Raw genomic sequence first — 21,041 nt, 5'->3', positions numbered from 1 at the left:
ATATTGTAACAGCTTGTAAAACATTTCATGGGCTTTTAAGCTATTATGTTTGATTCGAAGAAATTCAGCTTTTAATATCTATTATTTGCACACATTTTTCTTCAGAGTTAAGTGTAATATAAATGGCTTGCTAAAAACCCAAGCATAATTGTCATTAGCTGAACTCTAGGGTATTTAACAGTTATTGTAGATTGTAACGTACTGAATTCCCCACCATAATTTTATAGTTAAAATTTCAACAGCAAATCTGTTTTTCTCCCTTCTTGTGTCCCAAAACGAACCGAATATGCACATAATAAAGTATTATCTTTAAAAGTTATAATTTATGCAAAATAGATAAATTAAACACAAAATAACGTATGGAATCAGCACATGCATGGATTTTCTTATATCACGTATAAGTATGTTCTTTCACACTGTAGCCATAACCTACTCGAATGGCTGGAATATCATCATAAAAAACTCCTGTAGTTTGCCGTTTGGAAAACATAAAATATTTATGGATCAAACGAATATTCATTTTGTCATCGAGAACTCGTTTACTTTTTTTGTCTTCAATTAATTAATGTACAAGAAAATGCACACAGACCCGTTTCTTACTAAAATCTTCAGATAAAGTTCTCCAAATAGTGTTTTTTTTACACATATTTAATCCCTCTGCCAACATTCTCGTGGTAAAATTTGCATTGCTACTAGTAATTTCACGAACTTTTTCCGTCAATTCAGCAAAACTACAAGCTATTAAACAACATGGCCCTTGATGGTCCTTTAAATATTCGCAACCATTTTTAATCATGTAAACCACAAGCATAAACTTTTTCTTATCAATTCGTATACCCAATATTTTTTTTCAATTGCACCGATTTTTTTTTATTTAATATGACTAAAGCATTAACAACTGTCATCGGATTTACATGTGGTTAAATGCGTTTGAAAGAGAAGGATGTATTCTTATAGTGTTGATTATAGGTAGCGCCACGTCTTGAATATTTTATATACAAAGTTTGGCTATTTTTGGGACTTATGTGACCAATACGACCACGCCTATGAAGACCATCCTGATGATCCGATTTTGCAACACTTCTACCAAAAAAGGCAGCCTTATAAATGATCAGAAATAGCACGTCTGTTTGACATTGCGTTTATTCTTTCACAAAGAGTTTGCTTTGTAATCTATTGAGTTTCATTATACTTTTTTTAAAACCTTTTTTGACAGATCACGCGTGAATTTCTTGTTCTGTATTATTTGGAATTGCATCATGGAAGTACTTATGCCTGAACAACATTTAAAAATCGCTCAACTTTACTACGAAAATTCACGTACTATTCGCAACAACGTCACCCATCTTGAGACCCAGCATTCATGATTGGATAATATTCGACCGAATAAACCACGTCCAGCAAGCAGTGAAGAAAATATAGCAGCCGTAGTTGAGATGTACACGAAGACTCCGGGGAGTCGCTTCGGGGCCGCTCAGCAACTTCGACTAACGTATGGAACGACTTGGCGCATTTTACGTCGAGATCTTAAATTTTAAGCGTACAAAATACAGCTTCGCTCTATGACCTCTAGAAAACTTCCAAGAGGATCCTATGTTTTCCAGCTGAATTTTGTTCAGAGATGAGTTCCATTTTTGGCTCAATGGGTATGTAAAAAAGCAATACTACCTCACTTGGGACGAAGAACAATAGCACGCATGTCATTCACCAGTTACCAGTCGAAATGCTCAAACGAGCCATCGGAAATAAATGCCAAACAATGTTCTTTCGAATGATAATAAACATTCCCCATTAAATTTGTAGTTTATGAGTGGTTTCTTTAAAGAAGTGGGGAACCTCGAAATAGATCACCCATTAAAACCTAAGAAATGAAAAGAGCAGTGTTGAAAAAAACGCTGTGCTTCCTTAACATTTTTGATATTATTGTCATTAACTGAGGTGGGTAGACCATTCACATGAGGCATTTCTCAGTTTAAACTGACCAGTCTGGGTCATTTATGTTTCAATTATAGCTTTGGGATATTTTGAGTATGTTAATGTCAGATGGCACCTGATGAGCGAGAAGCGGTGGCTTGGAAACGCCATCAACAACTTATATATAACAAATAATTTTGATGAAATGAACACATAAAACTCGATTGTCTTTTTCAAAATATTAATCTATGAATATTCAAAATCTGTTATTCATAGAAAGCCATGGGAATCCTTGAACAGTTCCTTCAAGAAGTTTACCAGAAATTGGTGGAAATGTATCGTAAATCAAGTATTTTATAACGATACTGCTTCGACATTCATGTGAGCTGATAAAAACATTAGTACGAACTATAAAAATCAGTTGCCACTAACAAAATAGTTGCCAAAAAAGCTTCAAACATTTTTAGATCAATCACCCCACATTTGGAGGTTATAGCATTTTTATTAGCCATTTCGAATTTTTTCGATTCCTACATTCTAACTTAGCGCTGACATAAACTTAGTCGGCTAAAAATGTAAATGACTTCCACTTGCCATATACCATACTCGTGCACACTTAAATGGTGCAGCGAGGGCAGACCTTTTTGTGATTTCTCCATTTTCCACGATTTAATTACTTGGTACACAAACAGTTGGAGTGCAAAACTGAAAAGTCAAAACGGCGTAATTAAGTGTTTTATATGCCGAGCACGCGTACGCAAGTGTCTAAATTGATTAAAATGTTTAATGAATATTGAAAATCATACTGTACATGAACTTGAAATGCACAAATGTTGGAGGGAAATATTTTGCACAAATGTAGACGCCAGTTCATATGCCATACGCCAATTTCAGTTGGAGGTCTCTCGAATTTGCATATGAGGATGACACATAGCTGGCATATACAAAAATGGTATAATAAAGGTTAAGCATTTTGAAAAATGCACAAAAAATCAGTTCAATATACGGTAATTGTGAACATTTGTTTTTCTTTTTGTTTTTTGTGTGTTTCGGGTGTCACTCCATTTTGGCGGAACTAATCTCAAAAAAGTTATGAATCAGTTAATAAAACCTAATTACAAAAGGTTAATAAATACTTGCTTCAGTTAATTAGTTCATAAAATGCATCGAAATACTAGATTTATTGGGCTTAAATGTAGAAAACATAGCTTAACTTCATGTCAGTAAACATTGGAAAAAACCACGTATTGTCTATATGGCGATCTGGAAAATCAAATGGGACGATCCACTTATGTGCAAAACTGCAAGAGTCATGTTCAAACCAATATATCATATTGGAAATATACAAAACTCATACTGGTATTTGATAGAAGGTACTATAGGAAGATGATTGGAATACCCATTGGTCATAGTCTGATGGTACTACACGCTTGTAGAATGGGGCTGGCAGATGGAGAAAACTGCAGTAAATGTTAACAATGGAGTATCTCTTTGCATGGTGATGGCCAGTGTCTCATTGGAAAAGGTATCGTTAGTGAGGCCACAGAGTCTGTTGAAATTCTCGTCAAGCATAGGCATTCAAAAGATTGACTCCTCCTTATAGACTTCCCAAAGTACCAGGGGTTGCTTTTTACCCCTTTGGTAACCCACTTTGTGCCATTTTTCTGCTAAGGACATTATTCCATCGGTGTAAAACTTTTCTGGTTTCTCGGCGAAAAACTACGACAAGTAATTTTCACAGGCTTCTCTTGAAGCCAACTTTTAAGGGAGTTCTGCATTAAACACAAATGGTAGTCCGATGGTGCAAGGTCTGGTCTATATGGTGAATGCATTAAAACTTTTCAGCCAAGCTCTCTCAGTTTTGGCCGAGTCATCAAAGATATGTGTGGTCTAGCGTTTTACTGATGGAAGATGAAACCCTTTCTGTTGATCTGTTCTGTCCAATTTTTTCGATTGCTTGTTTCAATATCATAATTGATGAGTGGTTGACAGTAAAATGTGGACTAAATCGTTCGGCCAGGCTGATACAGCTCATAGTAGATGACTCCTTTCCAATCCCACCAAACACTCAGCATAACCTTTCGAGGCGTCAATTCTGGCTTTGCGCCCAGTTGTTGATCTTCACCACCCCCGGACCATCTTGTCCACACTTTATTGTCGTATTTCATCCACTTTTCATGTCCAGTTACCATTCGCTTCAGAAATCGATTTAATTTCGTTTTAACAAAGAATCGCAGATGTTAATTCGGTCCATTAAATTTTTCACAGACAACTCATGAGGTACCAAAACATGGAACTTCTTTTTGTAGACAGACTTTTTGATGATGAATGTTAAGTTCCCTGGCGATGTCATGGCTGATTATGTGATGGTCCTTTTCCATAACTTCATCGACTTTTTTAACAATAAGTCGACCAGAGTTATGTTCATTTTTCGCATCAAAATTTTCAGAACATGACTGATACGGCTTCGTCTCCGTAAACTTCACAAATAAGTATCATTGGTAGCTTACGTGGCGTTCTTCCCTTTTTTATACAAAAATTTCTAAATATAGCGAATTTCTTCATTATTTTCACTCAGTTTTGAATAGCTGTAACTTTTTTTCAACTTCCCGAATTTATGTTTGGTTAAATGAAGCTTAAGATCTCACCTTTCCAACACTATATGGATGACACAATGTATTTGGTAGCACTGGAGATGTACGACTGCAACGACATCTATTGTCAAAATACGAAAAGACTTTTTCGACTATCCAATATTTCAGATCGATATCTGAAACACCGGTAATATACCCCAATGAGGGTATAAAATTATGTTTGCTGAGCGGTGATTCCCAAAAAACGTAACATGGCAAATTCATAGCTCACATTAATAATACTTATAAAAACCAAAACATATTCGACAGTAATCTTGTTGTTCTTCTAGTCGATTCAAAATTTACTTCGCTACGCTTATTCAATTGTCGTTGATCCGCTTTGTGTTTTCTCAGAATTCCAAGAACTGCTCATTGTTTTGATATTCCGAATTCGCCAAGTATCTTCAAATGATGTATTTATGACATACTTTGGCACTTAAATAACACAATTGACGTCATTAGCAGACCAAATGTTTGTTTACATTTTTTTACCAAAATAAATAGTAATAAATAGTGCCTGCAGCACATATGTATACATCCTATCGGCAGTTGCCTTCCTTACCACCAGCAGTTTAATTGATTTGCGATCCATCTATTCCGTCAAAAACAAATACCTAGAATAAATGTCAGTAGGTGAAATATAAACTGTTAGCATATGTTTGTTTGTTTGTATGTATGTACTGCGATTGGTTTTGGCAATACCCAACTGCGTGTAGTTACCGCAAAAGCGACCGCCTTGGAATAATAAACACGGTTTCAATTCACCATTCGGTCATTGAGTTGGCTCATTTGCATGAGCGGGCTGTTCGTAGCAAAACAAAACGAAATACATATACATATAGTACATACATACATTTGTGAAATTGTGTGAGGTGAAGTAAAAAGCAACAGGTAAACTGAGACTGTGTACAGCGTGACGTTTATATGACGCTATTGACCGCAACAGCACGTGACTTGACAGCAAGCCAAATGATTGACCGATGTTTGGTTCATGAATTTGTAATGGATGGTTATGTACGGCCAGATTGTCTGATAACGCCATCAGTTTGATGGAACTGCTTTAAAGTTAACAGTTTAAAAAATCACTGTGGTATAAAATATGGTACTGGATTGGAGACAGATCTATAGATCTCAGAATTATCTATATGTACATGGCCATTCGTATAAGAAGTAATATTCAACGTACCACAAACAAGGTAAAAGATGTAGTTTTAGAAAGTCTGCGATAAATTATTCCGCAATACTTTAATTTCGCCATATTTTGGAATAGGGTTGCCATATATAAAAAAACTAAAAGTGAAAATATTACAAAATTTGTAATAAATGTATGGGTATTTCAAAAAAAATTGTGCTATAAGAAATTTCAAAAATTTTTGATTTTGTATTTTTTTAGTAACAGAGTTACCATCTTATAATCTAAAAACATAAATATCAAAATATGAAATATGTATGTCTGCCGAACCTGAAATAGATAAAGTTTCCGAACATTATTTGATGAGATTGAAAAATATTTTGGAATAGGGTTGCCATCTATAAAACAAATAAAAATGAAAATATTACAAAATTTGTACTTAACAGATGGTATTTCAAAAAAAATTTGAAAATTTTTAAAGAATTTCACAAATCTCTGATTTTGTAATTTTTTTAGGAATATAGTTGCCATCTAATAGTCTGATAGTCTGAAAACATAAATATCAACAAAATTTAATAAATTTAAATAAATTTTATTAAATAAAAGCCTGCCGAACCTAAAACCTCTAAAAGTTTTTCGGATGTTATTCGATGAGGCTATATTTTAAAAATATTTTGGAATAGGGTTGCCATATATAAAAAAATAAAACTGAAAATTTTACAAAATTGGTACTAAATGTATGGTATTTCAAATATATTTTGCTATAAATTATTTCACAAATTTTCAATTTTGAATGTTTTTAGGAATAGAGTTGCCATGTACCAGTCTAAAAACATAAATATCAACAAAATAGAAATAAATGTCTGCCGAACATGAAATCTCTAAAGATGTTTGTTACTCGATGAAGTTTTATTTAAATTTTAAACGTATTTTGGAATAGAGTCGCCATCTATAAAAATTACAAATTAGAAAAAATAAAAGATTGTACTAAATGCCTGGTGTTTAGTAAAGGCTGCCATGAAATATTCAAAAAGTTCTCGAGTTTGATTTTTGTTTGAGTAGAGTTGCCATCTAGGACATTCAACTTAAATATTATAAAAAAAACTTAGAAAAATCGCTGCCTCACAAAAAACGTTTAAGGAAGTTCTCCGAATTATATCGCTTTATTTTAAACATATTTGGGAATAGGGTTACCAACCATACTTTAACTTAAAAATAATCGAACAATTTGTATACTCCCCAATAGTAAAATTAGACATGCTGCTAATGTGAAACCTCAAAAATAATTTTATATGCCAACCACCTGGCACGTGGTCGAAACTCGTGGCTGTTGCCGCCTTTTCACTTGAACAATGGTAAGCACCGTCGCTAAGCACATACTTGATATACCCATAAATTTCTTGTAACTGTTATAAAAAACTTAGCAGATATAGTAAATTATTAATACTTAATTGATTGCTTAATTGCATTAACGGTTGTTCACCGTGTTCTGTAACTTAATAGTTAAAAACACTCATAAATAAATACTTGAAATAGAGTCCGCGTTTATGCAAATAGTTTTCTGTAGCCAACTTAACCACATGCTAATTTATAACAATAAAACTGTAGAAATTGTGAAATTTTTTTTCATTCTTCTGTTTACGATACTTTAGTTTACCGCAAATACTTGTGAAATGGCAGAAATCTGTATTTTTTGTCAATAAAATTTATAGGTATACTAGAATCGGGAACCACCATTCAGAACATGTTCACTTCATATATAGTCGAATTTTTTATGGTTTCCAAACTATTACCATATTTTCGATGAAATCTAAAATCCCAACACAATAATAGCGTTTTATATAATTTTTTCGGTTTTTTGACCAAATCAAATCTTCGTGTTTATAAATATTAATTATAATGTAAGTAAGTATATATTATATGTAGCACCTTCTTTGTTCTTTGTACAGATCTGGCTAATGGTAGCGTGCGTTATATATTGCATATACGTTCATTATAAAAAGTAATTACCTAAGGTCACCTGGAGATCACCTGGAGCGGCCTAAGATCACCTGAATGGGTTTTTACACACTTTGGCAGCCACTGTCGAGCGGAGTACGTCCACTAGGTAGCTAAAACATTTCGAATGATCTAGTTAAGGATCACCAAGAATAGTATGATAAAAACGTTACAATTAACTTTACTAGGTACAAATATCACACTTAGTCGGCCACTGATAAACAGAGCCAGTTTCATCTTCTGTTATTATTTCACAAGTTTTATTTGCTTGTTTCAATCATCATTTTCTTGTCAAATAAATAATATATTTAAAGTGAAGGAAATGTTTATGTCACTTCATTATTGACACTTTTCGTTTCTTTAGTCTGCAGTTCGTTCCATGGCTGCGCTACCATTTGGCCAAAAAACAAATACAACAAATTCGTCACGAAGAGAAAAGCAGCTGTGAACAAGAATATGATATTCCATTGCCAAGGATCGTTCTGAAAAGATATGATAAAACTAAGTATGCTATATTATTTATATAACTGTTCATCAATATGTCGATACCAAACAAAGTTATTGATAGGGTGATTTGCTCTCTAAAACAACTCTTCGATATAACGCTAATATAAGCCGCAGTGGTATTATCTATTTACTTGCAAATGAAGGACTTCACCTATCTCGGAACAGGTAGAAATTAAAAAATATATAAAAAAAATACCAACAATTTAATCCTGGAGATCAAACACAGCATAACTTTTCTCCACTTTGGGATTGGTTGACAATTCAGAAACAGAACTCTCTCTCTACGAACAAAAATTACTCTATAATTGTCTTATCATTCCCGTCCTATTACAAGAGAGAACTGCTCATCGCAAGAGTTTTGAAGACGTCGAAGGGTTTCAATGAAAAGACCAAGAGTATAGGAATCTGTATACACTTGGAATGTACAACTGGAGTGATAACGTATAGCATAGAGGCTACTGGCGAATTCTTTTATTCCCTATGCAGATCAACCAACGGTTGTAATTTGAAAATATAGTTATGGACAAAATAATAGGTGTGAGTTTAGCCGCTATAGTTTCACGATGAAGGCGAATGAGTAGAGCGTCAGTATCAACAACTTGCATTATTGTTTGTTAATTTTGCGTTTCAGTGACAAGTTATCAGTGCTTCATTAAATTGAGTTGCCGATATAATAAGCGTAAGTAATATTGAGAAAAATAAGTGGTTATTTCCAAGTATTAATCGTATAAATTTAGGTATTGGAGTATTTGTAATTTAGAATGAGTCGTAAGCGTCAAATGCGACCTGTATGCAACTGCCTAGTCACCCACCTGATCCCAACCCAATGGAGAACTTGTGGAGTGACCTTAAAAAGAGATACATATGCAGCGTTTTCATGTCAAAATAAATAGCAATTGTGGCGGAAAGCTACTCAATTGGAAATCTGCAAAAAATTAAATCAATTCATGCCGAAAAGAATTGGAAAAATTATGAACACTCACGGAAGATATACAGTTTATTAAAAACCCGTGGACCGAATAGAGGTGAACTTGATTTTTTTGTTTTCATTTAGAAAAAAAATATTTTACATCTATTATTTTTACCAATGCTAATACTTGTTTAAAAAACAAAATCAATTCGCAATAATTTTCGACATATTTAGGTTTAATAAAGTCTTTTTTTTTACTTTATTAAACCTAAATATAACTAAAACGCAATTGTTTAACTTGCAAAAATTTCAAAGCTATTAAGTAAAAACTATTATTTTGTCCATAGGTGATTGGAATGATATCGTTTCGGATGAAAATTCATTAACTTCTGGACAATATCTTAAATTGACGCATAGTGCCCGGCTTTGGTGGATCATTGCTTTATTCCGACTATACCAGTTATCTTCGACTTTAACCGCGTAAGCGGTGTCTACGCCAATAAAGAAAATGTCAAAGTTTGGATATCATATCACTATTAGTTGCCTTGCCATAAAGGTGACAAGGGAACACTCTATGAACTATACTACCATATCAACCTCTCAGAAGTCGGACATCGTCGCTAGATATGAAGTCTATCGGCAAACTTTAATCACAACTGCAAGGGCAGTGGCGCCATAAACAGGAATCACAAATAAGATATTAAAATATTTTTCTTGTACTCCGTAAAGAATGCCTCTACATTTTATCGAGAATCTGAGCTTAATTAATCTATGTTATTTTGCATCCGTGTCTATTCATCAATTTATACTATAGGTACTTATTTTTCTTAAATAAAATCGCCTGAAAATTACAACCTGAATGTTCTGCTCTAGCATCTACGGCAGATCCTCACTTTAGCTAAACTTTTGCTAGAACTGATTTAAAAAACTTTTGATCACTTAGATTACTCACCTCATCTTTTACGACTTCTGCCACAGCTATGGGCGAAAAAATGGCCGCTATCATGACGAATGTGCCGGTAACACCAGAGAGGAGTGGAGCAAAATTTGGCGCCAGGTCAATGTGATTCAATGAACTACCAAGCGTAAAAGTCGAAAATGCGACAACGGTAATAACGATACAGGAAATGTTACCCACCGCATTGTCCTTGGACAGCAAGCTCATAGTCGCCAATGCAGTGGCGGGCACCCAGTTCGAAATCGTATTTAATGACTTGCGCACCAGCGACAGACGCACTTTTCTGACTTTCAGCAAATAATGCGAGATGATTGTCACCATATAAGTGCTGATTAGCATAATGAAAAATGGCAGCGCCGATATTAAAGCATTTATATGGATCTCGTAAGCGTACATGCCGTTCAAATATATGGGTATCTGCTGGCCCATGGTCGCGATCGTAAAGGCGTGACTAATTTTATTTAACAGCAGCACCAAATAAGGCACTGAAGTGGCGATCGCGCACCAGGGTATGGCAGCCTTGCGGCGGTTTTCGCGCATACTAAGAGTGCCGGCAGATTGTATGAGCTGCTTTTCAGTGACTGATATACGTTTGGAGACCCATGGTGATTCAGCGCCGAAGATTGACCAGAAAATGCACCACACTAAGCCGGCGAGACCTGCAAGGCAAATGTAAAAGAAAATAAGTTTAAATTATTGCTTTAACTCACTTAAGTACCTGGCATATAAAAGGCCGCTGGCCAATATAATGATGACACTGATAAAAAGCCGCTATTCATCAAGCCTAAGGCTACGCCAAACTCCGCGCCAGATTGCGAGAAGCCACCGAGCAGACTTCGTTCGTTGAGTGGGCACCACTTGGCTAGATGTCCAAAGATTGTGGGAAATAAAACGCCCTGCGCCAAGCCTTGCAACGCGCGTAACAAAATAAAAGTGATGAAATTGCCAAATATCAGACTCAGCGGCAGCACAATGCATATGAGTGAGGAGAAGAAGAGCGAACAGAACAAGAGCTTGATGCCACCATAGGTACTACAGATATAGCCGCTGGGTATTTGTACCAAAATTGCACCCCAATAAATACTTCCTAGCATAGTGGACTTTTCGTGCGGCGTCAATGAGTAACCCTGCCAATAGAATAGTGAAATATATTTAAAAATTCGAGTTATTCTAGTTTGCAGAGAGATCTTCACGAGAGCGGCATTGTTAAAACAAAAAATTTTAAGGCTTTTCTTCCGAACTAACTCATCCCATAGCGGACTTCTATACCAAAATTTAGCGTCAATCTAGAGCAAAGGCATAATTCTCGAATCTGCCCGTCACTTCCAACATGGACCTCTCTCCAAACTACTGATTCCTTTTACATACCTCCGGCATAAAATGAGCGTACGTGCCGTTGGCGGTTGTGAGTACAACAATAACTTCGGGCACATTGACACGCTGATGGAAGGTCAACACCAAGGAAGTGAACAACAGCAAAATTTGTGTGTAACGCACTGGAAAGGAACTACCTGGAAGAAAAATATGCGATGTTTTCAAAAGCCAAAGGCTACAGCTTTTCTGACACTTTCTTTTTTCTTTCACGTTCCATCCCAATCTTCAAAGCTTACCTAGACACATAGCCAATAATCTCTCAGCATTCTTAGATGATTGTAGACAATGCTTTTCATCCTTATTTTCTGTTTGATATTTCGATGCAGAATATTAGCAGTTATGAATGTCGTGTAAAAATATATATTTTAGATAACACATACCAATTTTGATTACTCTTGAAAGAGTAATGAAGTTGAAATATTTTGAAATTTTCAATATATTATATGAAATTCGAACACAATTTGTTTTCATTTTATTACATCAAATATACAGAGGTGGAAAAATAAAGTTTTAAACAATTTCTTTGAAATGTTAACCTGTGCTGTAGTGGCAGCGTCCAAGGTATCAATTTTTTTTGGAGTCATCTTCTGATATTGTCTAGGACGAGTTCTTGAAAGATTTTCAGTTTAAAAATAATTTACGCGATGGGTCCTCTTGATCTTGAAATTTTTGAAAACCTTAGAACAATGAAAACGAACCATAGAAGAATAAAAATTTTAAAGAGAATTCTAAAAAGCCAAGGAAGTATGAGTAGCTGGATTACCTTAGCGAGGCTCATTTAAAGATCCAATTTCAAAGGCCTTCTTAAAGTGTTAGTTTAATTCTAAATAATTTAGATGAATTTTGATTTTTAAGCACATCTTTATAAGTTTTTTTTGTTTGGGAATATCTAACCCTTATATCTTTGAAAACAAAGCGAAATATGCAAAACAACCCAACGTGTCATTTATCGGAAATATTCTGTGGAATTTTGAAGACCCATTTGGCTAGGCAGCTCATCACACCTCATCGCAAAATTTATCGAAAGAAATAATAACAATTTCGTTTTTGACGAGCGCAACTTTAAGTAAAGTCAGCTTTCGAAATATTATAATTATGACTAATTATGACTTAAGAACTATTCAGAGTATTGACGAGTGTTGCTAGAAAGGTAAAAGGATCAAAAACTACAGAAACATGAAAAATAATTAAACCTAAATTAAGTTAAGTAGAGAGAGATAGAAAATAGGTGTTTTTGTATTAAGTAGTGAAAACATTAATATGTAACAGTATTATATATTAAACAATTTTCAATTTATTTTACAATATTCCGAATTGTGTCGACTTGAAATGACACTACTGTATTGTTTGCAGCCCGATTATCCTTGTTTTCGATTTTGTCCCAAGGTTGTACCACCATTTCTCCAAAGATTAAATAAAGCAGGTTTCCCAAAAACAATAATGCGGCAATTATTAGAAAAATTATGTTCCACTGTGAGCGATCATTCTGCCAAAAATATAATTAACATTTAATATTTAATTCAAAATAACTTTCAACTCGCTTAAAGATAACCCACCTCATCCTTAACGATCTCTGCGACAGCGATTGGGGAGATCACACCCATGCCTGTCATGACCATATTTGTCATACCCACCAACATGCCACCGAAATTCGGCGAGAGATCAATATGATTTAGCGAACTGCCCACTGCAGCCGCCGCATAAGTGGTCACAGCGACAATCAAGCACGCAATATTTGCCGAAACATGCTCTGTGCTCAGCAGCGTCATCACGACGAAAGCAGCGGCAGGTACCCATGTCGAAAGGGTGTTCATGGACTTGCGCACCAAAGCCAGTGAGCACTTGCGGACGACAAGCAAATAGTGAGCGGTGTAGGAAACCAAGTGTGACGTCACGAACATGAGGAAAAATGGCAGCGACGAGAGCATGGCATTCACATGTATCTCATAGTCATACAGACCGTTAATATATAATGGTATTTGTTGCATCAGAGTGAAGATGCTCAAACCATGACTCAACTTGACTAGGACTAAGACTAGATAAGGCACTGAAGTCAAAATGGCGCACCAAGGTGTTGGCGCATTGCGTTTGGTGATGGTAGCAGCTACGCCGACTTCGTCGATGAGTGTACATTCCTTATGTGAAATATAACGGCACTTGTGAGGTGACTCTGCACCGAACGTCAGCCACAACGCCGACCATATTACACCAGCTGCACCTGTTGGAAGGCAACACGACAATTACATATAAATATCATAAGCAAAGCAATTACAACAAACACACGCACCGGGCACATAAAATATCGCCATCCAACCAAGCGACGTCACTGCCAGCAAACCGCTACATAAGAAACCCAGTGCCATACCCATATCCAAGCCCGATTGTGATACGCCACCCAGCAGACTGCGTTCTTTCAGTGGACACCATTTGGCGAGATGTCCATAGACGGCGGGGAAAACAATGCCTTGCGTACAGCCCTGCAGCACGCGGAATGCAATAAAAGCATCGTAACCGCAGTAGACGAGCACATATGGCAGACCCAAACTAATGAGGGAGGAACCAAGCACGCAGCACAGCAGCAGCTTGACGGTGCCGTAATGACTACTCAGGTAGCCGCTGAGTAGTTGTACTGAGAAGGTGCCCCAAAATACGCTGCCCAACATGCTGGAGCGCTGGTGTGGTGTTAAGGATGCGTAGTCCTTTGATAAAGATATAAGAAATTTTTTAATATTGGAACTATATGACTGAAGAAGTTAATTTGATAAAAGCGTGTGTTCTTGAGGTTCACCTGGATTTCTAAATCTCAAAACTTTCTCTCACATAGACATTTTTAAAGCTAAATTTAAACAAGTAAAAAAGGGTTAAGTTTCTAATGACTAGTATAAATAATATCTAATTTTATACCGATACTTTCATGGGTGCTTTGTATTATATGAGAAGTTTGTGGTTATAGGTAGGTCCTGAGATATGGGTTTTCACCAAAATTGGAGGCCCATCGTCCAATTTTGACTCCGCGTCTTATAAGGTCCTTCCATAACACCCTAGGTGCCTAGGTACCTCTTGTTACTACGATCCTCCGTGCATTTGATATATTATATCTGAATGGAATTTTATAGATTATTGACTAGTGGTGTTTTGTGGTCCGATTACACCCATCTACGAATTTGTCCTCACTTTTTTGCCAAGGAACACGTGCACCAAGTTTCATTAAGATATTTTAATTTTATCGCTTGCATGGACGAACGGACAGACAGACAATCACTCGGATTTCAACTCGCCTCATCATCATGATCTCTTATATATACGAGTATTGGGTAGTCGAAAAAGATTTTTCGTATTTTGTCAATAGATGTCGGTGCAGTCGTATATCTCCAGTGCCTCCCAATCACATTGTATCATATCATATAGTGTTGGAAAGGTGAGATTGTAAGCTTCATTTAGCTACCAATGAAATTTCGCTTCCGTTCTGGAAATTTCGAAATCTTTAAGAAGATTCTTCTTAGTTAAGGATATTTCTTCAAACTCGCCTAACTACATTATTGGATGACGGTCTTTTTTGTCTAAACAGGGTAAAAGGTATGGCAGGATAAATTTTCGTATTATAAAAAGCACCACCAGATTGTCTTCACGAGTTATTTACCATACAGCTCTTTACCTCATGTTGAAAATACTTTTATTTTCCCAACATCACTAGTTGGAAGATACTAAATGTGAGTTAACACTTTTGATTTTGTGAATTCAAACCGAAAAAACTATATCTAATATTGTACTCTCAAAATCACAGATTTTTCAAACTGCATTTATTCTTCAAATAGTTAGTCTTCTTGCACCTACAAATTGCGGTTGTGTTGTATTCGTTGTTCCATTTAATTTGTTGAGCACAACAATGGCCACGGACAAATTAACACGTTGATAGAAAACCAATAGTATTGCGGTGAACATCAGCAACACTTGGATGTAGCGCGCAGGTATTATGAAACCTGGAAGCAATAAAAAATCAATTGAAATAATGTTACGTTAAAAAGTTATTAAGGCTATCAGAGACTTTCTCACAATATTTGCCAGTGTTTGTATGCATTAAATTTTTAGAAATATACAGGTGTGCCAAAGTGAAAAGATTGTCTAAATGGAATTTGTGCGACTCCCACCTTCCATTTAATGCAATTTTGACAGCAATTAGTTTCTTTCGCTTAAAAAAAAGTATAGCTTAGTTATCAAAGTATCAAATTAAAAGCGGGCACAAATAGTACTTCTCATATGTGACAATGCTGATCAAACAGTGGTCAAAATCGGTATATATATATATATATATAAGTATATATTTTTCTAACTTTGTACTCTGATCAAAAACAACCCGGCCTTTTTGATTGCTATGTATCATACTCGTATATATCTAGCGTTACTCACAGGCCAATCATATGCCCTACAGAGAACCCAACATTAAATTAGGATTTTAGATTGGAAGTAATGATAAATCTATTTGCTTTTTTGATGTTTTTTGAGCTATTTCCTGATTCACAAAATACCATTTTCCTGTAATTTAATACAAATTTTTATTATAATCCTCAGAATAAGTTTTTTTGTACCCAATGCAACCATGCCAATGCATAAGCCTCGGCTGAGATGGCTTTCGCTGTCTTCAAATAATGACTTTTAATGGCGGGAGGGAACTCATAAAATCTTCACAGAAGCAGATTTTTCATTTTTGAAAACGAAAAAAGTTACAGGAAATAAAATCTGACTAATATGGCGGCTGAGCTAAATGTCTTGTTTCGTATTTGAGCAAAAAATCACTCAAAATTAAGCTAGAATGAGACGACGCATTATGGTGATGAGAAATTCATAAATCTTCCGCCCAAAAATCTGAAATTTTACGACGAACTGCCTCTCGTAGGTGGCTAACGTTTCAACACCGCCAAATAGTACACCTTACTGACCGTTCGACCCTGTGGAATGCACTATTCCACAGTAATCAGAGAAAACGATGAGAATCACCTTGAATTTCGACCGATTTTCACTTGATTTTATCGTTTTGGATCGCTTTTATAGCGTCTTTCGCTACATGTTTGGACCGTCTATACATTCTATTTATAAACCCACACTTCGTCACCATTTGTTATGCATTTTATGATTGTAGGGGCCTCAACTGCGTTGTCAAAACGTTTTTGCGAAGAAATCCGACCTTTTAGTACGAGTCTTGCATTGACACACTTCATACCCAAAACATTAACCAAAATGTGTTGAGTCGAGCCATAAGATATTTTGAGATATTTTGATATCTTTATGAAGTCAACTTGGTTATTTTGAAAAATTAAGTTTACGACGAACTGCCTTCCGTAGGTGGCTAACGTTTCAACACGGCCAAATAGTACTCCAAAGTGAAAGCAAGCGAACCATTGTTGTGCTACACGAGCCGATACAACATCGTCTCCGAAAACTTCACAAATTTCATTGGTGGGTTGAGTGGCATTCCTTACTTTTTTATACAAAAATTTCAAAATATAGCGAAGTTTCTTCATTATTTTCACTCATTTTTGAACAGCTGTAACTTTTTTTTTCAACTTCCCGAATTTATTTTTTTTTGGTTAAATGAAGCTTAAAGTCTCATCTTCCAAAACTATGTAGTATGGACACAATGTGGTTGCTAGCACTGGAGATATACGACTGCAACGAAATCTATTGACAAAACACGAAAATACTTTTTCGACTACCTAGTAGATAACAAAAACTAATACGATTTCTGACCGCAGTTTATATGAACCGGGTCAGCTTAAATTTGAACAGATGGTGCTTTTTCACAATTACTCATTTAGGAATCGAAGTAATATTTATTTATTTTATTTCTTAAGTATTTTTGTGCACATAACTTATTTGTATTATAACGCCTTGATTACCATCAAAATAAAAAAATATCAAAATCTTCTATAGTATTTAGCACGGTCAATGGCTTTTCTAATGGAATTCGCTGCATTTGAAGGTAAACACAAAAGACTTTGGACACAAACTTGCTTCTTCCACGCATATTACCAAACTGCCAAATATTAAAGCAAACAAAATTTTCAGTTAAGTATCCAAAACTTTTCACTTGCCATTTTGAATTAAGTCGAACGATTTTGTCACCATTTTGCGATTATATCAGGTTCTTAATAAAATCTTCTTCAACATAATTCTAGTTAAAAGTTCTTTGAAACTACACACAAATTTGCAACACCAAACTATTATGCGAGTAGCCACCAACTGCCACAAATAAGCGCTTTGTTATTGTCTTCACTTGCTAAGCACTTGTGGGGAAACCAGTTCGCCGTGATCGTTCTACGGAGAGTCCAAAGCTTGAGTAACTGGAAGGCAACATGAAATAGCTTAACGCACAAATGCACTGGCAGCGACGATTTATTTTTAGATGCTGCAACTTCTGCCGCGACTGAATGCAGTTGCGTTGCATAAAAAGTGAATTGAAAATGAAATGTGCAGCATGCCAGCGGAGAAGCCTATAAACAGCTGTGTCCCAATTGAGAAAATTTTATATGGGAAATGCAAAAACCATAAAAAACACAATCTTTACAATGTCATTGTGTAAGCTCGCACATGTTCTTCACGACACTCGTAGGCATACTTTACAGCGCAGCGCAAAAAAGAAAATACTTGTGTTGTCAGGGCACGTTACAGTTCTGTTGTAAACACTTTTACTATTCAATTACTGCAAATAAGCAAGTATAAAATCAAATATTAGCTGTAATGAGTCTAATTATGAGTTGTGCGATTGTTCATTCAGAAAAATGTTACGCTATGGACTTCTGTTACATATAGACAACAGCACGTGTATATTGTCATACTAAGGTTCAAGATCTGGAATATATTTTTACTATACTACTACTAATAAGACTAAATTATAGATAGATAATATATGCATTATCATAATAAATTTAAATGTACCGCCCTTATGAATAACTAACAGTCAAATAACCGTAAGTAAACTGATGGCATACTTTTAGGCACGAATAAATAATTTTACTCCGATTTTAATTATACTTTTAGCTACTTTCCGCCTTATCTATGAATAAATATAAATAAGTAAGGAAATTTTTGCGCCTTGTAGCATTTCGGTCAAGTGAAAATACTCACAGCGCTGAAAATTTAATTTTTGTTAATCAAATGTTTTACTTAACAAATATTGGCTGTTCTATATTAAAAAATAAATTCGCTATTTTTTTGCTTTTTCTCTTTGCGCTTTTTTCATACACAAGTTCACATGTAAAAGCAAATTTATTTATTTGGTTATTCAGTAAACAAACTTAACTCGAACTAGTCCCTTTCAAATACGCCCGCGAACCATATCGGTAAAGATTCCTGGAATGCTACAACATTTAAACACGAACGTAAAAATGTTAATTTTGTTCTCTGTAAGTCAATTAGCTTGTGTTTGACAGATATGTTGTTACGAGGCGATAAGTTTGACTGGCGATTTTCACCATAGAAAAAAATTTATCAAAGAAGTTTTTCGAAATTTTTCATTTCCAATGAAATCTCTGATGCGGAAACATTAAATTAAGGCAGAAGTACTTTAGGGAGTCGAGTATCTCCGTAGCACCAAGCTTTCTGTGAAGGTCGTAAAGTCATCAAAACATGCGAGTCCACATCTTTTAACGGTCATAACTTCAAAAAAATTACAGAAAGAGGGCTTGAAAGTCTTCGAGTTGGCGTCAGAGAGATAGCAGAGGATCTCAACATCTCAGTGAACTACTTACGAATAATCATTGGCGGGATTTATGATCATGACATTCAAAACTGTACAACAGGCGCTCCAAAAATCAGCCAAAATCGAAAATAAATAAGTTTTGCTAAAGAAATTGGAGGCCATTCCAGTCGAGGCTTATGACAATATTGAATCAAGCGTTGTCAAGCTTCTACTGGCTGGAGAGGAGCTCATTTTGACGGCGATAATAATTATTTATACTAAATTACATGAAAATTTGCTTATATTTTGGTGTGTCTACCAATAGGTACGACATAATGACCAGTCGTGGCGGCCATGTTTGTTTATGGATTCGTATCAAGTTTGGTCAGTGTGTTCAGTAAAGTTCGCCATTTCACCATGTCACTTTCATGTTGGTACAGCGATTGGATATTTTCCAAGATTATGAAGTAAATTCACGTCCTCCGGTGGCTACTGTAAGAAGTCTTCACGCATAACCGGTCGACATAAAGCTCCTTCTGAGCGCGCTATTTAACGCATAAATGCAAAATTCTAAAATGATTATAGTTTCCACGATAATGTGTCACCTTCCCGTTAAAGAAAAGCTTTTAGTTAAAGAAATATCGCCGCCGAACCAGTCGGTTAAACGTTTTTCTACACATTCGTGTCTCTCCAATGATAACATAGCGAATTTTGTGGTTGGATTTGGCTACGCATTCGTATGAGATTGTGCTGGCACAAGAACTGAAACCAATAGACCATTTAAAGCACCGTAGCCTTGCCGATTAGGTGCTGAAAATAATGGAAGTTAACTACGACGGTCCAGTTAAATGCCGCCATGATTATTTCATTAAATCGTAACGCCGTCTTGTTGGAAGACCATTTATATACCTTATTGATGTGATATTGATACTTCCTAATCTCTCTTCCTTTGACTTATACCAGTTTTTTTAATAAATTATATTATGATTTTATTATAAATTACAAGTTATATTTTTTTATTATTGTTATTATAAATTATATAGTATATATTTATACAGCATCAGATTGCTATAAATCGAGATCTTCATTATTTACTGCTTATCTATAATTTTTGTTATTTTATTATATTGTGAACTTTATGATTACAACTGTTTTTCTATCGAAGACTAACCTTCGATACAATATTGTACCACTTTCGCGTCTCTTTTCATTATCTGGTCACCAAAGTATCATCCAAATGATGTCACGTCCTCACGTGTTGAAAAGCTGAATACATGAACACATATTATGTCAATGCTGGAATTATGGGGAGTTAAAAATGTCGATTGAGTTACTTAATAATAATAATAATACCCAACGATTACCCTCCTCCCGCCCAACCGACGCGAGGGGCGCAATCCGCGAACGAGCGGAATTAGGCGAGTCATAAAAGGCAAGAGAGTTAAGCGTTGCGATCTTAAGCTGCTCAGCTACAGAAACAAAAATTTCAACAGCCGAAATTAAGAATTAGATTAAAGTTTATAATTTTTAAATGTTACTTGTTAAGAGTAGATAAAATATTAGCGAACTTAATGTAATGATAAAGTGTTCTTCATACTAGGTTTCAAAGGGTGATCAATTTCTAGGTTCCCTGCTGTTTTAAAGAAAAAACACAGAAACTTCAAATGTAATGTGAAATGTTCATTATCAATCGAAAGAACATTTGTTGGCATTTATTTTTTGAAGATTATTTGCAGCGGTGTTAGCCAATCGACCGGTCTCGAAACGTGAAATTATTTGCTCACCAAAGTGTTCTCTCAATAAATCCATTGATTGATGCGAAGTGTGGGAAGTTCCGCCGTCTTGTTGAAACCAAATGCCGCCGAGATCTCGAGCTTCAATTTCAGGCATCAAACAGTCGGTTAATATGGCGCGATAACGGTCGCCATTGACGTCCACAT

The 21,041-nt window shown here is 35.5% G+C and overlaps 2 protein-coding genes across 2 annotated transcripts; both read right to left on the bottom strand.

Annotated features, from left to right (window-relative positions):
* Positions 1-8,003: 8,003 nt before the first annotated feature.
* Positions 8,004-11,812, bottom strand: LOC126757602 (putative inorganic phosphate cotransporter). Its single transcript, XM_050471624.1, has 5 exons — positions 11,663-11,812; positions 11,421-11,563; positions 10,771-11,179; positions 10,047-10,711; positions 8,004-8,159 (listed from the first exon to the last, which is right to left on the bottom strand). Exons 1-5 carry the CDS (start codon positions 11,670-11,672, stop codon positions 8,004-8,006), a joined length of 1,383 nt encoding a protein of 460 aa, XP_050327581.1. The 5' UTR covers positions 11,673-11,812.
* Positions 11,813-12,624: 812 nt separating this feature from the next.
* LOC126757600 (putative inorganic phosphate cotransporter) lies at positions 12,625-15,504 on the bottom strand. The gene is made up of 5 exons (XM_050471616.1): positions 15,480-15,504; positions 15,261-15,406; positions 13,714-14,125; positions 12,983-13,644; positions 12,625-12,912 (listed from the first exon to the last, which is right to left on the bottom strand). The coding sequence occupies exons 1-5, from the start codon at positions 15,502-15,504 to the stop codon at positions 12,721-12,723; spliced, it is 1,437 nt and encodes a 478-aa protein (XP_050327573.1). The 3' UTR covers positions 12,625-12,720.
* Between the last annotated feature and the right edge of the window lie 5,537 nt (positions 15,505-21,041).

Source organism: Bactrocera neohumeralis, chromosome 4, assembly GCF_024586455.1.
Source record: "Bactrocera neohumeralis isolate Rockhampton chromosome 4, APGP_CSIRO_Bneo_wtdbg2-racon-allhic-juicebox.fasta_v2, whole genome shotgun sequence".
NCBI classification, from domain to species: domain Eukaryota; kingdom Metazoa; phylum Arthropoda; class Insecta; order Diptera; family Tephritidae; genus Bactrocera; species Bactrocera neohumeralis.
Note: the sequence above shows the minus strand (reverse complement) of the source record. Positions and strands in the feature narration are given on the sequence as shown.

Coding starts and splice junctions, on each gene's coding strand:
- LOC126757602 (XM_050471624.1), bottom strand. Junction 11,180..11,420: donor ACGCTCATTTTATGCCGGAG/GTATGTAAAAGG, acceptor TTCTATTGGCAG/GGTTACTCATTGACGCCGCA. Junction 10,712..10,770: donor AGCGGCCTTTTATATGCCAG/GTACTTAAGTGA, acceptor TTTGCCTTGCAG/GTCTCGCCGGCTTAGTGTGG.
- LOC126757600 (XM_050471616.1), bottom strand. CDS start 15,504: ATGCATACAAACACTGGCAAATATT. Junction 13,645..13,713: donor GGCGATATTTTATGTGCCCG/GTGCGTGTGTTT, acceptor GCCTTCCAACAG/GTGCAGCTGGTGTAATATGG. Junction 12,913..12,982: donor CAGAGATCGTTAAGGATGAG/GTGGGTTATCTT, acceptor TATTTTTGGCAG/AATGATCGCTCACAGTGGAA.